Source organism: Halichoerus grypus, chromosome 6 (assembly GCF_964656455.1).
Source record: "Halichoerus grypus chromosome 6, mHalGry1.hap1.1, whole genome shotgun sequence".
In the NCBI taxonomy this organism is placed as follows: Eukaryota; Metazoa; Chordata; class Mammalia; order Carnivora; family Phocidae; genus Halichoerus; species Halichoerus grypus.
Window position 1 is genome coordinate 178,585,875 of NC_135717.1, and position 16,216 is coordinate 178,602,090.

The 16,216-nt window shown below is 45.1% G+C and overlaps 1 protein-coding gene across 2 annotated transcripts in view; it reads left to right on the forward strand.

Moving 5' to 3' along the window:
• MOV10L1 (Mov10 like RNA helicase 1) overlaps positions 1-16,216 on the forward strand; it is a 64,615-nt gene that overhangs the window by 35,295 nt on the left and 13,104 nt on the right. For both annotated transcript variants that reach the window (XM_078076793.1, XM_036113733.2), the window contains 5 exons: positions 3,991-4,049; positions 4,484-4,581; positions 13,445-13,553; positions 14,043-14,221; positions 15,412-15,558. In XM_078076793.1, coding sequence (XP_077932919.1) covers positions 3,991-4,049; positions 4,484-4,581; positions 13,445-13,553; positions 14,043-14,221; positions 15,412-15,558 — 592 coding nt within the window. The remainder of the gene's footprint in view (positions 1-3,990; positions 4,050-4,483; positions 4,582-13,444; positions 13,554-14,042; positions 14,222-15,411; positions 15,559-16,216) is intronic.

Consider the following 16,216-nt stretch of genomic DNA (forward strand, 5'->3'; position numbering starts at 1 on the left):
AGAGAGAGAGAGAGCACATGAGAGGAGGAAGGTCAGAGGGAGAAGCAGACTCCCCGCTGAGTGGGGAGCCCAACGTGGGACTCCATCCAGGGACTCCAGGATCATGACCTGAGCTGAAGGCAGTCGCTTAACCGACTGAGCCACCCAGGCGCCCTGCCTATACGATCTTTATGTTCAAATAAAGAGCTGTACTGCTTCCTTTCTTATCTGGATGCATTTTGTTTGTTTTTCCTTGCCTCACTGCTCTTGCCAGAGTAGCATTTCACAGAAATGGCCTTGTTTCCAACCTGAGGGTTAGCGTTCATTCAGTCTTGAACCGTTAAGCCCAGTTGGAGCTGTACATAGGTGGTTTGTATTCGGCCCCCTCCTGGTTGAGGAGATGGACTCCACATGTGCTCCAGTGTCCAGTCATGGCTGGGTGTGGGATTTGTCCAGATGGCTTTTTCTGTATCAAGGTGACCACGTGGTTTTCCTTTTTTAGTCTATTAAGATAGTCAGTTATACTGATTGGTTTTCTAATGTAAAATTGATGTGGTTTGAAGTGGTGGGGTTCAAAGCCAATGACGACCAAGAAAGAATTCTTGAGACGTCTTCGGTGCAAAAAGGGGGTTTTTGTTAAAAGCACGAGAACAGGACCCCCAGGCAGAAAGGGCTGCTGCCCTGGGATTATGAGGAGCAACTGATCATATACTATGGAGTTGGGGGAGGTAAAGACATAGGAAGTTCCCAAAAGGACTTTCATCTGCTAAAGAAGACTCCCAGGATCCTGGAGGCCAGGCTCTTGTCAAGCTCAGGTGGTTTTTCCCTCTCAAGGCATCAACATGAAGACAGTTGGGATTCCTGGAGGCACATTACACTCTGCCCTCCTCAAGTATTTGTCAGTGGGCTGCAGGTTCTAAGGACATTTCATTTTATCTACATTTCCTTCTGCCTTTGTTCCCCACATCAAAATCAACTTTGCATCCTTGGAATAAGCCCCACTTGGCCATAATGTAATTTCTTTTTATATATTGTTAGATCTGATTTGCTACAATTTTATTAATTTTTGCATCTGTGTTCATGAGGTGTATTGATCTGTAGTTTCTTGAAATTATCTTTTGTCTGCTTTTGGTATCGGGGTGATGCTGACCTCACAATGAGTTAAAAAGCATCACCTCCTCCTCTATTTTCTGGGATAATTTACTGCAAATTTGATTTCTTTAGTAAATCAGTAAGCATTTAGGTTATCCATTTTGTGTGCAGTGAGCTTCAGTAGTGTGTATCTTTTAAGGAATTTGTGCATTTCATCCAAGTTATCTAATCTGTTTGCATGGAATTATATTATTATTTCCTTAGTAGTAGCGTTCGTTGGATCTGTGTACTGATGTCACCCTCTCGACTCCCGACAGTGGGAATGTGTACCTTCTCTTCCTCTCATCAGTCTGGCGAGAGGTTTATCATCTCAGCCTTATGAGGGAATCAACTTTTGACTTCATTCATCTTTTCTAGTGTCTCTCTTTTTTATTTCACTTATTTCTGCTCTGGTGTCTGTGATTTCCTCTCTTATGCTTACTTTGGGTTCCATTTGCTCCTCTTTATCTAGTTTCTAGTGGTGGAAGTCGAGGTCATTGATTTGAGACCTTCCTTCCTTTGTGATTTTGGTGTTTGGTGCTGGGTGCGTGCTGTCGGGTTCCCAGGCGTTTGCTGTTAGAAATAGTGAAGCGGTAAATATTCTTACTTCTCTCTATGGTGGTAGGAAAGTGGAGGGAGAATTGGCATCTTTGCTGCTTGGAATCTCCTTTTCAACAATAGTTTGTACTTAGGAGAGTTTTCTTCATTCTTTTCCTTCAAGTCTTTGTCCTCCTTTGGAATTCTTGCCTAGTGTTTGCTCCCCTCCATGTGTTTTATTTTTTCCCTCATAGTTTTCCATCTCTGTGATTTGTTTCGTATGTTAGTGCAAATACCTCTGGGATTTTACCATTTAGTATCTTGCTGTTCTTTAGGTTAATCAAATTAGAAAATTATTCATCAACTTTTGTTTTAAGCTATTAGACTCATTGCCTTTTTGGCATTTCTTGAGATTATCATCATCTTCAGCCTGTTTGTAAGATGAAGTGTTTCAATTGGATAACTTCAGATCAAACCTTTCTTGTATGTCTAGAATGAAAAACATAATGTTATTTTTATTTTGGTGAATTCCTCCTTTAATGTGCTTCTAGGATTTGTTAAGTACTATTCTATTCCTGTTTTTCATGCTACTGGGAAGTAAGGCAGTGATCTTCAGGCTGACACAGCTATCTTGTTAGCTTGGTCCAGGTCCCAGTCTTTGTTGTGCCTTTTAAGAGATTTCTTTTTAAGATTTATTTCTTTTAGAGGAGAGAGCAGTGGGGAGGGGCATAGGGAGAAGGAGATTCTCAAGCAGACTCCACGCCCAGTGTGGAGCCTGACGCGGGGCTGGATCTCACGACACTGAGATCATGACCTGAGCCAAAATTAAGAGTTGAATGCTTAACCAACTATGCCACCCAGGCATCCCTGTGCCTTTTAAAAGATTTTGAAATCTTTCTTCCTTCCTCTCTGGAAGAGGTGAGATGGCCCCGGATCACCCAGGCACAGATGTTGGGAAGCCTCCCAGTGGAAGGGGAACGAGGTGTTTAGTCGTTCCTCAGCTTCTTCCTCTTTAAGTGATCTGCTTTAAGTGCTGTTGTGGTTGCTACTCATCTTGGATGGATTTATTGTTTCCCAGGCAACTATTTGCCAAAGGTTACGTTGAAGGAACAGAGTGGGGCTGCCAGGAGCCTTCGTGCCTGGGACCCTAAAGGGAGGGTCTCTGAAGGTTGGGCTTGTGCACTCAGTTTTTCCAGCTTCACACGCCCCCCCTCCCAATTCCATACTGTGCAAATGGGTCCTGGGGGTGACCTCTCAGCGTGTGCTCTGCACCTCGCGATTCAGGTGAGAAACCATCGTTTGGTCTTTGGGCTCCCGAGTCTGAACTGTCCAGACACCTGTATGTGGCCCACATTCTGAGTCGGTGTGCAGTGCCCGTGTACCTCTGCTTGTTTGAGGCCCGATGCTCTTCATTGAACAGATACCCATCTGCACTTGTGCTTTGGAGCTTTGTCATCTTGCTTCATTGAAGATGAGGTTTTATTTTATGGTTTTTATTCTTTTTGTTGTGTTAAGAAGCAAAACAGCAGGCCCACAACAGAGTTGCTTGTGCTAAGCCCCATGTCACCAAACCCAGAGGGAATTGCAATTTTGGGTCCCTTGGAAACGGAATCGTAGGCCGGTCACCTGGCAACTGCCTGGTCAGGACTGGTGAGGTACTCGGCCTGGCAGACCCCTGCCCACCCCTGAAGGAAGGGAGCTTGCGATAACCAAGCCCGTTTTGCCTGGGATAATTTCCCTGTGCCCGCTCCCTTCTGGCTGTAAAAGTCCTTCATGTTGGACAGCTCCTCAGGGCCTCTTTCCATCTGCTGACTGGGTGCAGCCTGGTTGGAATCAATTTTTGCCCAAACTCTTAAAATTATTAATAGGCCTCAGTTTATCTTCTAACAGTTGTGAATTTCAAAAGTTTAAATCTTTACAGTCAAAATTACTTTGCTGTTGATGTAGTAATGTTAATATTTCCCTAATATCTCATAGGCTATGTTTATTTTTTTTTTTTTCCTAGTTGTGCTCTTTATGTATTTAAAAGAGAAATATTCCCAGAAAGGGAAGAGTCCCTGCTATCCTGATACATGGGATGTTTCTGTTTAAAGTTTTTCTGTAAAACTCCTCATGTTGTATATAGACACCCACTGTAAAGTGAGCCCTCGGAGCTCCAGGCTCCCCAGCAGGGCCTGTGAGAACGTCGGGAGCTCTGACTCTAATGTGGCCCCTTTGTAAGTATTGTGTAAAGGTTACATTAGCAGGTTGGCTCGGGTTATGTAATTAGATTTCTGTGACCAGGGCTAGACTTAATGTTTCTACACGGGGGGTGAATTACTTACATTGTTCTCTCTCTGGCAGGACCACAAGCAGACGGTGTCACTTTGCACTTGAACACGTCATCCACTTAGGCGTTAAAGGTATTCTTTTTGTGGAATAATAGTGTTACTTCTTCCCAGAGTATTTTTATAAGCTTCATGTAAAATATGGTGTAAAGCACAGTCTTTTCAATCATATATTACAAGTAAAACTATGCAGTCCAAAGTTTTCTTCCCATTGGCAAGTTTCAGTATTTTCTTACTATTTCAACTGTATAAAAATAGCTTGCTTAAATTATTGAAAATGAAGTCATTGCAGTGTGCTTTTCCCCTCGTAATATAATTCACTTCTGTAGCTCCAGATAGGCCGATGGCTTCATTACGAACCGTGCACAGTGCTGGTGTTCTGCTGTAACCTAGAAACCATGTACAGAAGCCAAAAAGGAAAGGGGGGCATGGGTGTGAATTACTTAGGTGGCCTCTCTTCGTCTTTTTAAGTTTTTCAGTAATACCTACCTTCTTACTTGTTTTAAAAGTGTTGTTCCCAGAAGAAATCATTTTACAGTCTCCCCAAGTGACGGGGAATTGGAACCATGCTCAAGACACCAAAAACGATGGACAGTCCACCATCAAGGTATTGATTTGATTCCTTTGAAATATTTATTTATTTTTTTTAAAGATTTTATTTATTTATTTGCGAGAGAGAGAATGAGAGACAGAGAGCATGAGAGGGAGGAGGGTCAGAGGGAGAAGCAGACTCCCTGCCGAGCAGGGAGCCCGATGCGGGACTCGATCCCGGGACTCCAGGATCATGACCTGAGCCGAAGGCAGTCGCTTAACCAACTGAGCCACCCAGGCGCCCTCCTTTGAAATATTTAAATAGATAATATATTAGCTCTCAATTGCCTGGAGTGTTAGAGGACTGTAGTTCACAAGTAACCCAAGATCACAGCTCAAATCAAACTAAGATATTCATACTGTGGATTTAGTGTAAAGTTTACGTACAACATATACGTAGGACTAAGTTGGCTGCCATAGATAAGTGGGGAAAACCAAGGTATGAATCAGTTTGTATGAGCTTATCATTTTACTTTAAAATTATATGCTTTCTGTGTACATTCAGGCACACGTCTATGATTATATACTGCATAGAAAATGTCTGGGACGGATATACGTGCACCAAGTTGTTACCGTTTGTGATCTTTATGACCCTTACAAAGATGGTTGTTCTGTGGATAGTAACGTAGCGTGTGTGATGTGCCAGCTGTTGTCGTGGGCTGGTCCATGTATTTTTGTGAGTGAAACAGAAGTGGCTTTATTTATCATTGTGTTTCCAGTGATGAGCAGAATTCTCCATGTCTGTGGGAGGTTTTAACCTTAGTTCTGTGCTGTTGGAATTTGCTTTTTTGAGCATGTTTTAAATTTATAATAATACAAATTTCTAATTATGTCTAATATTTAGGAACTCTTTTACCACTTTATAGCTTCTCTCAAAAAGTACAATAATGAGAGTTTTGGAATGCCTACGTATTCACAAAAAAATTCTATGAAGGAAAGAGAAAAATGTTTGCGTTAAAATCTTTATTTCTTACCTGATCTAAAAGTAGAAAGAGGTCCTCATTGAACAGACACAGTGTCTTCTGCAAACTCTCTCCATCACTTCACTCCCTGGTCCACTCCATGGCCTGATTCTCAAGGAGGGTTTGGGATCCTGATGGGAGATGTGAGGTGGGGGAAGTGTTGCTGTTTGTGTGGATTACATTCCTGATTAGCTGAATCTTAATATTTTTAAATGCAGAACATTACCTTCTTATGGATTGGCTAGGTTGCACATAAACTCAAGGGCATTCCATACATCAACCAAGACAGAATCACAGAAACTGAATTTACCTTCCTACCTTAAATAATTAAAAATCAGACAAAACACATGGCACAACAGTTTCAGACATTTGCACATCAGATATCATAGGGCAGTGATTCCTGAGAGAGGAAGCACATGAGGTGACCCCTGTGATTGCCCCAGCTCACCATCTTCAGAGTTCCCAGGCCAGGGAGCAAAAAGGGGGAGGCCTGTGGTCTACAGAATTGAGGAGAGGCACCTGGCAGTGCAAGGAGGAGGCAGATGGAGTGCATGGGGCAGACGGCTGGAGGAGAGCACAGGAAAGAGAGAGCTCTTGGGGTCTGCACAGGACCCCTTGAGTTTTCAGCCCAGGACTCAGGAATGCATGCCGGTGAGGAAAAGACCTGAGCCCGGGAAAGAAGCCCTGAGAACAGAGAGGAATCCTGAGTCCCCACAGTGCTGGGCGTGGTTTGTTCCTATAGCCAGAGAATTCACAGGGTAACAAGCAGAGTCCTCAGAGGATGTTGCGTGAGAAGTGGGGAGAGTCTGGCCCCACACTGCCTGCCGCCCCATCCGTCTGACAGGCTCTCCAAGTAATGCAGCCACATCCCACAACAAAATTCACGGATAGTTGCAGGAATACAAAAATATACACCCATCAAGGTGTTAAATTCACAATGTCTGATATCTAATCCAGAAATAAACTGAAAAACACAACTCATTATAAGAAATTTCAATCAGGGGCACCTGGGTGGCTCAGTTGTTAAGCGTCTGCCTTCAGCTCAGGTCATGATCTCAGGGTCCTGGGATCGAGCCCCACATCGGGCTCCCTGCTCGGCGGGAGGCCTGCTTCTCCCTCTCCCACTCTCCCTGCTTGTGTTCCTGCTCTCACTATGCCTCTCTCTGTCATATAAATAAATAAAATCTTAAAAAAAAAAAAAATTTCAATCAGTTGAAATCAACTCAAAAAAAAAAAAATGTAGCAATTAGACAAGGACATTAAAACAGTTACTATAACTATACTCCATATGCTCTTAAGGGAGAGGAACACACAAGCATGTTCAGTGGAGATACAAACAATAAAAGACAAATTTCTCTTCTAGAGACAAAAAATTCGATGTCTAAGATGAAAAATAGTTAACAGCAGACTAGACACTACAGTCAGAAAGACTATAGAAACTCGACAAACGAAACAGAATAAAAAGATTTAAGAAAAAAAAAAGCTTTAAAACATAAAGTGTATTAAAAAAAGAAAAGCATCAGTGAGCTGTGGGACACCTTCGAGCAGCCTCGCATTCATGCAATTGGAGTCCCAGAGAGGGAAGTGTAAGAAATACTAGAAAAAATAGTGGAAACTTCCCTGATTTGATGAAAACCATAAGCCCTACATATTCAGGAGACTTATTAACAGACCCGAAGTATAAGAAATCTGAAGAAGAATGCAGTGAGGCACATGACAATCAAATTCCTGAAAGTCATTTATAAAGAGCAAATCCTAGAAACAAGGAAAGTCTCATTGCTGCCGAGGAGCAGAAACAAGGCCGGCAGCAGACTTCGTGTTGACAGCAGTGTGCGCCAGAAGACAGCGGGGTGGCTCTTAACGGTGCCGGCAGGAGAAACTGTCAGCCCAGAACTCTGCCCGACAAACGCTGTAGAAATGAAGAAGTAAAAACGTACTCAGACAGGTTCAGGCTGAGAGCTGGGGGTCCGTTACCTGCTGACCTGTACCACGGGACACAGGAATCTTTCAGCACACAGAAATGATGCCAGGTGGGCAATGAGGGTCTACCCAGAGGAATGAGAAGGGCCAGAAATTATAAATAGGTACACACATTTAAATAACTTTTTCTTTAAAAAAAATTCTTTAAAAGATAATTGACTTTTTAAAAAGAAGGAAATCCTGTAAAATGTGACAATGTGGGTGGACCTGGAGGACACTATACTCAGAGAAATAAGCCAGTCACGGAAGGACACATACTGCTTGATTCCTTTCATATGAGATCTCTAAAAAATTCAGACTCCTGGAATCAAAAGAGTAGAATGCTAAGAGGGTAGATCTGAAGTGAAATCTTCTTTTTTTTTTAAGATTTTATTTATTTGACAGAGACAGCGAGAGAGGGAACACAAGCAGGGGCAGTGGGAGAGGGAGAAGCAGGCTTCCCGAGGAGCAGGGAGCCTGACGCGGGGCTCGATCCCAGGACACTGGGACCATGACCTGAGCCGAAGGCAGACGCTTAACAACTGAGCCACCCAGGCGCCGCTGAAGTGAAATCTTTTTACCATGATAAAATTTCATAATTTTAAAAGATAATTGACTTTTAAAGCTGAAACAGTAACAATATATTACAGAGTTTGTAACATGTAGATCTAAAATATGCATAATAGCACCAGGGATAGGAGAAGAGAGTTTTATTTCTTACACCAGATTATTATAATTCACTTGAAGGAAACTGTGATCAATTAAAGATACACACTCTAAACCCTAGAGCAACTACTAAAATAACAATATAAAGAGCTAGACCAACAAAGGAGGTAAAAGGGAATCACAAAAATAATTTGTTCAAAAGTCAGCAGAAAAAGAGGGACACACGGACAGCTGTGCCCTGACCTGACTGACTTCCTGCCCCCTTGTCCAGTGATTTATGTCGACGGGGTATTGGCGTCTCTGGCTCTGCTTGTGTAACTGGAATAAGACAAGTAGCAAGGTGAGTGCGTTCAGTCTAAGTGTATCAGTGGTCACATTGCGTGTGTGGGTCTAAACACAGAGAGATGGTCACACTGGATAAAAAGGAAAGACCCAACTATATGCTGCCTCTAAGAAACACGTTTTAAATATAAAGACACAAATATGTCAAAAGTAAAAGATGGGAAAAGATACAATCACAAGGAAGATGGAGTGGCTGTGTCGGTGTCAGTAGGTTTCAGAGCACAGGTAGTCAGGATAAAGGTGGTGTCGTAGTAACAGAGAAGATCATCAGGAATGCATAACAGTCCTAGACACACACGCACCTAGTAACAGCCTCAAAACACATGAAACGGAAACTGATGAAGCTGCAGAGAGAACCAGACAAATTTCCCGTGCCTGTCAGCGATGTTGGCACTCTTCCCTCCGTTAACGACGGAAAAGAAAGGCAGAAAATGGGCACAGCAGAGTGACCTGTCAGCCACTGTGATCTAAGGGGTGTTCGTAGAGCACACCGTGCAGAAAGAGCTGGATGCATGCACTTGGTGTAGAAGTGCACACAGAACATTCACCACTGTAGACCTTATTTGGGGCCATAAAACAAGTCTCAAATTTAAAAGGATTAAAGTCGTACAAAATACATTCTCTAACCACGTAGAATCAAGTTAGAAATCAATTGCAGGAAGATCTCTGGAAAATCCCCAAATATTGAGAAACCGAAGACACACTTATATGTAACCCACAGATCACAGAAGAAATCAGTAGAGAAATTAGAGTGTTTCTACCAAAATGAACGTGACACTGCAGCATACCAGAAGCTGTAAGCTGCTGCTAGAGGCTCTTCAGGGGGAGTTCATAGTCCTGAATGCCTGAACTAAAGAAGGATAAAGGTTTCGACTCTGTGACCTCAGCCTCTTCCTTAGAAAACTAGAAAAATAAGAACAAATGAAATACGAGCTAAGCAAAGGAAAGAAAATAATGAAACATTGGCAGAGAAATCAGTAATATAGAAAACAGAAGAACAATAGAGGGATCCATGAACCCAAAAGCTGGTTCTCAGAGATCAATGAAATTGTTAAACTTCAAACAAGACTGATGAGGGGAAAGTGTGAAGACACAAACTCCCAGAATCCAGGAGGAGAGAGAGACGTGACCTCACTATAGATTCTGCAAATGGGAAAGAAGCCGGGGGGGGGGGGGTGGTCAGTGGGATGTGCCGGCTGGCCTGGGCCCTGGGCTTCTGTGGGACGCCTGGTTAAATCTTGCTTCTGGGTGAGATTGGCATGTAGGTGGGTGCCCTGGTTGGGGCAGGGGGCATCCCTCCCATGAGACCTGAACAGAGAGACAGGTTCACAGGGATTCCTCCTGCCCGACTCTCCTGAGTGGAACCGTCAGTCTCTTCCTGCCCTCTGTGTCCAGCTTGCCGGTGGCAGACCTCACACTTCTCAGCCTCTATAGTCACATAAGCCAATATCTTACAATAAATCTCTTTTTACCTATATATACATCCATCCTATTGATCGTTTTTCTAGAGAACTCCTATATGTATGTATGTATAGGTATATATATGAGAGAGACCAGGAAGGGTTCATCCCAGGAATGAGAGGCTGGTTTAACATTCCAAAATCGCAGTCAGTGATACTCATCATGTTAACAAACCGCATCTCCATAGACACAGAAAAAGCATCTGACAAAATCCAATATCCATTCCTGATCAAAAAGTTTAGCAAACTAGAAACGGAAGGGAACTGCCTTCACCTACAAAAAAAACCTACACGGTGAGTGAAAAAATGCACTTTTCCCATGAAAGTCAGGGCACTTGCAGTCCTGCCACTTACTTCCACCACTGTACAGAAGGTTGTAGATGAGCAACTCAGCAAGAACAATAAGAGGCACCTGTGTTGTTCATGTATAAAATCTGACAGACTCTAAAAAGAAGCCATTGGAACTAATAGATTAGCAAGTTTACAGGATACAGAAGTAAATTCTATATATGCTAGCGCAAACACCCAGAATTGCATTTAGAATACCATATAAAGTAGCATCCAAATGTTACAAACATTAGAGACAAATTTGACAAAAGATGTACAAGACTACACTAGAGACCTCACGACACTGATGAGAGAAACTGCTGATGTGTCAGAAGACCCAACCCAATCTATAAACTCAGTGCTGGTCCAGTCGAATCTTAGCAGACGTTCTTGTAGAAATTGACAAGCCAATTTCAAAATTTATATGGAAATGCAAAAGGCCTAGAATTTTCAGAACAACTTTGAAAAAGAACAAGAAAGTCAGAGAACTCACACTACCTGACTTGCAACTTTTCACAACGTTACAATAATCAAGACGGTGTGGCACTGTCATCGAGATAAACATGTACAAGTGGAATGAAATAGCCTAAAAATAGACCTACGGGAGTTTGGACAACTGACTTTCTACAAAGGTGCAAAGGCAGTCAGAGTGGGGAAAGGAGAGTCTTCTTAGCGAAAGGCACAAGGACAATGGGGCGTCTGTATCCAGGGGTGTGCACCTGGGTCTGTGCCTCACTGCCTTCACAGAGATTAATTCAAAATGCATCATAGCCCTAAATATAAAGCCTGAAACTAAAATTTCTAGGAAACAACATTAAAAAAACCTTTCATTTTTGAGAGAGTGCAAGCGGGGTGGGGGGCGATAGAACCTTAAGCAGCCTCCACGCCCCTGCACAGAGCCCAGTGTGGGGCTCAATCCCACAACCCTGAGATCATGACTTGGGCTGAACCAAGAGTTGGACAGTTAACCGACTGAGCCACTCAGGCACCCCAAGAGAAAATCTTAGTATCTTTAGGTAAGGCAGAGTTTTTAGATGTGATGCCAAAAATGTGACCTATAAAGAAAAAATTGATAAATTTGGACTCCAATGAAATTAAATATTTTGCTGTTCAAAAGACATGGTTAAGACAATGAAAAGCCAGCTCATCGCTGGAGCATGAGACTCAACACTGAACCAAAGACATAAACAGAAGTAAATTATATATACTTTACCAAAGAATATACAGATCTCCCTTGGCTTACGGTGAACCCCGCATAAGTTGAAAATACCATCAGTTGAAAATGGATCTAATACACCTAACCTCCCAGTCACCACGACTTAGCCCCGCTAACCTCAAACATGCTCAGAACAGTGGGGCAAAATCAGCTAGTGCAAAGCCTGTTTATGATCAAGTGCCGAATACCTCGTGTAACGTACGGCCTACCGTCCTCAAAGTGAGAAACAGCATGGCTGTCAGGGTATGGGTTGTTGGTGTCGTGATCACGGGCTGACTGGGGACTGTGGCCGCTGCCCAGCATCACAAGAGGATGGTACCACATACTGCTAGCCCAGGGAGAAGATCCAAACTCAAAATTCCAAGTACGGTTTCTGCAGAACGCGTACCGCTTTCGCACCACCGTAAGACAAACCATCATCAGGGACTGTGTATACAGATGGTAAGTAAGTCCCTGAAAAGACGTTCGGCATTAGTCATTAGGGAAACAGTACCACAGTGAGCTGCCGCTACACACGTGTCAGAGTGACCGAAATTAAATGAAGAGGACTGACCAGACTAGGGGTCATGAGCATGTGCGACAACTGGAGCCTCGTACAGGCTGCTTTTGAGAAGAATTCTTTAGGAAAGCTCGACCCACACCGGCCATACAGTCCAGCCACTTCCCTCCTGGCGTTGGCCCCAGAGACGAGAAAGCCCACGTCCGTCCACACGAGGGCTGGTGCGGAGACGTTCACAGCTGCGCTCTCAGCAATGGCCAGCGCTGGACACAGCCCAGTGGCCATCCACCTGGGGGTGCAGGAAGGGAGGGCAGTGTGCTGCTCTGGTGGAACCGTACCGTACTCAGCGGTGACAACGGTGAGCTGTCGATGGCACGGGGCAGCGAAGGTGGGCCTCACAGCAGTTGCTTACACGGTGGAAAGATGTCAGACAAAAAGTGCATAACCTAGACTCCCACATATGAAGCATTCTAGAAAATGTAACCATACTGTTGGCAGCGGGGGGACATTACAGGGAGGCATCCTGTGGGCTCCGCAGGTGTTCAGCTTGTCCCATGTGTCCACGTGTCACAGCTTGTCGAGTTGTGCACACGTTATTGTGTGTCAGTGATACTCTTGAACACTCAGGATCGCGGGGAGGGAAATTGCTGTGACCTTCTGGACTAAGTTTTGGTAATACGTATACCATTTTTAGTGTGAAATTTTTAGTAACAATTTTATTTCTAGAATTTGTCCTGTGGAAGTAATCGTGTTAGATTGATGAATTGTTGAATAAAGCCAAGTAGATCTTAAAAAAAAAAAAAAGTAATCCTGTGATTTGCACAGAGATAAATGTGCAAAGCTGTTTATTACAACATTGTTTGTAATAGGGGAAACTTGAAAACCAGTTTCCTCGGTCCAGGACAGATTCAGTTTGTTTAAACACCCACAGAACCGGTTCTTGGGCAGGATGCGGAGCGCAGTTGACCAGGAAGCTCTGCCAGCCCGTGGCAGCACCTGAGGCACGTGACGGTCCCCCCAGAGCTGGCTGGGCTCGCTCCCGCTGCGGAGGAAGGGGTTTGCCTGAGGGGCTCCAAGGGAGCAAGGGACCAGGATTTGCCTTCAGCCACTGTGGGTTTCCCTTTGTAGGTGAGCAGGAGAAGGATGCAGGAAGAGAAAAGACGCCTCGTCAGATAAATGTCACCCTTTGATCTGACATCGCTACACAGAATTTAGTTCATTCGTGTTTATTTTTGTAAGGGAATTCAAAAAAGAAACAAACCTTTTTAGCAACTTTTTTGTCAGATATTCTGTATTTTTACTGTGTTTTGAAACATATGACCTGCAGTGCGTTCAAAGAGCTATTAAATAAAACACGTAGAACATTGGCAGGTGTTTATGTTCACTGTTTAAACCTGTGTAAACTCAAAGCTTTTTTTAAGGCCATTTTTCTGCATGATTATTTCTAGAATAGGAAAGCCATGAAGGACCACACTAAGCACGCAGCCAAGGAGAGGCGGGCTGGTGCCCAGGACACGCCGGGGCTGGCGACTTTTGCTGAAAAGTCAACTAATCTGGGTGCGTATGGTGAGGGGCTGCCAGGGCAACCTCAGGAACCCTTGCCTGGAAAATAGGCCCCTTGAGAAGCTCACTTCTACCCAAGGGAGACAGGTCGGGACATGTGTGTGGTGTGGTTGCAGCCAGAGAGATGGATACTCTTGCCCCGACTGGAGACGGAGTGGAGACGTGAGGTTTCATGCCCGATGCTTTAATGTGACCACAGGCTATTTCTGTTGGCCTTTTCCAGACCCCGTCTCTGACGTCTAGGTTAGGTGATGCTCCACCTATGAGGGGGAACAGTGAACTCAATGACCTGCATTTTTGCTCTCAGAGAGTGAAGTTAACTTCCCCGACCCTGCCCAATGAAGTGGAGGTTATTGGGAAGCGTAGCTCAGCAGCGGGCTCCTGACCGGCTGGGTCGTGGCCTTCATGGTGGCCCATGCTGACCTGTGTTCCTGCCGTGCCAAGGTGACCTCTGCCTGACGCCGGTTCTCACTTTGAATACAGTAAACGAAGTTCAGATCCCCAAGGTGAGAGAGAAGGAATTTTTCAATCCCTTGCTCAACGAAAACCAGAAGTTAGCGGTTAGAAGAATCCTGAGTGGCGACTGCCGCCCGCTCCCGTATATTCTCTTCGGACCTCCTGGAACCGGGAAGACAGTGACCATTATAGAGGCTGTCTTACAGGTAACCACAGGAAGCGAGTGGCTCGGCTACCCAGTGGCGTCGGCCGTGTGCCGCGCTCATGTCGGCAGGAAGTGGGAATGAGCTTTAAAAAAAATCCCAGTTATTTCATGTTTAGCCAAGTTTGTTTTACACTGTTTATGGGAATATGTAGGATTTTCAAAGCTTATTTCATAGGTTTAGAAATGACTGTTTGTTCTTAGTCTGGTCGACCGTTGTGGAGCACCTGACTGCTCAGTTGGTGGAACACACAGTTCTTGATCTCAGGGTTGGGGGTTCGAGCCCTACATTGGTTGTAGAGATAACTTAAAAATAAAGTCTTTAAAAAGAACGGTTGACCATTCGGTCACATGAAATTTTGTTGCAGAAAAGAAGTTCCCTTTACAGTAGCTAAGCCACCATTCTGCAGAAGTTTCTGGTGTCTCCATCTTTAGAATGGCACTAATAGAGCTAGTGTGTAGCATTTGTGTTGTTCAGGATTCAGATTAGCAACCATGTGCTGAGTGCCCAGCTGGCATGATCCTGCAAGCCACGCACATAAGAACCAATATGATGCTGCCTCTGCCTTGGGGGGTGGGGGGTAGGTCAGGGTCCTGGAGGTCTGGGGAGGTAGGTCAGGGTCCTGAAGGTCTGGAGGGGTAGGTCAGGGTCCTGGAGGTCTGGGGGGGTAGGTCAGGGTCCTGGAGGTCTGGGGGGGGGGTAGGTTAGGGTCCTGAAGGTCTGGGGGGGGGGTAGGTTAGGGTCCTGAAGGTCTTGGGGGGTAGGTCAGGGTCCTGGAGGTCTGGGGGGGTAGGTCAGGGTCCTGGAGGTCTGGGGAGGTAGGTCAGGGTCTTGGAGGTCTGGGGGGGTAGGTCAGGGTCCTGGAGGTCTGGGGGGGTAGGTGGAGGTAGGTCAGCGTCCTGAAGGTCTGGGTGAGGTAGGTTAGGGTCCCGGAGATCTGGGGGGGTAAGTTTTAGGGTCCTGGAGGTCTGGGGGGGGTAGGTTAGGGTCCTGGAGAACAGAGAACTCTCACCCCTCTCGTGTCTTGTTGGCACGTGCACGTGAGGGGCAGAACCATCCCTGCATGTGTCAGTGGCCAGGCCTCAGGCACAGAAGAGGCGGGCGTGAGCCCACGTGTCCATGCCCGCATGGTGAGCGCGAGCACTTGACAGGTTGACATTTATCCCCCTGTGTGTCCTGTGTGCTGGTTGAAGGTGTACTACGCTTTGCCGGACAGTCGGATATTGGTCTGTGCGCCCTCCAACAGTGCGGCCGACCTCGTGTGTCTGCGACTGCATGAGAGCCAGGTGCTGCGGCCCGGCGCCATGGTCCGCGTAAACGCCACCTGCAGATTCGAGGAGGTGAGCCGTCAACAACCAGCTGGGATAGAAACGTTCTGCCCACCCCCCCCCCAGCTTTAACTACATTCTCCTTTCTCTGTGAGAGGGGCATTCTCAGCGGTTTTTTGTCAGAGCAGGGGAGGGGCAGAGGGAGGGAGAGAATTGGAAGCAGACTCCATGCCCAGTGCTGAGCTCGATGCGGGGCTCGATCTCAGAAGCCTGAGATCATGACCCGAGCCGAAATCAGGAGTCGGAGGCTTAGCTGACTGAGCCACCCAGGCTCCCCTGGCATTCTCCGCTTTATTAAATCCTGGTGCTCCTCCCCTATTTACACCGAAATGTGTTGTTCCTTCTGGGTTCTGTTTTATTGATTTATCTATAAATACCTCTTTAGGAGAATTAGAAGTTCTTGGTTTGGTTAACAAAAGAAACTGAATCTAGGAAATGTACACAGTTGTCTGGGGGAAGGATCTGCAGGATTTTGTGTTCTGGTCACGGCCGCAGAGTCTGCAGAACATGGACGAAGTTGACAGGAAGATGTAAAATATTCTAGTTTAAGAAAACAGCCTTAAGTCATTACTTAGTCATAACTAAGAAGTGGGAATAGGACGTTATCTTTTAGAATGCTTTTCAGCTTTGTGACTGTGTCCAATTTAAAGAAACAATGTTTTGAGAAGTA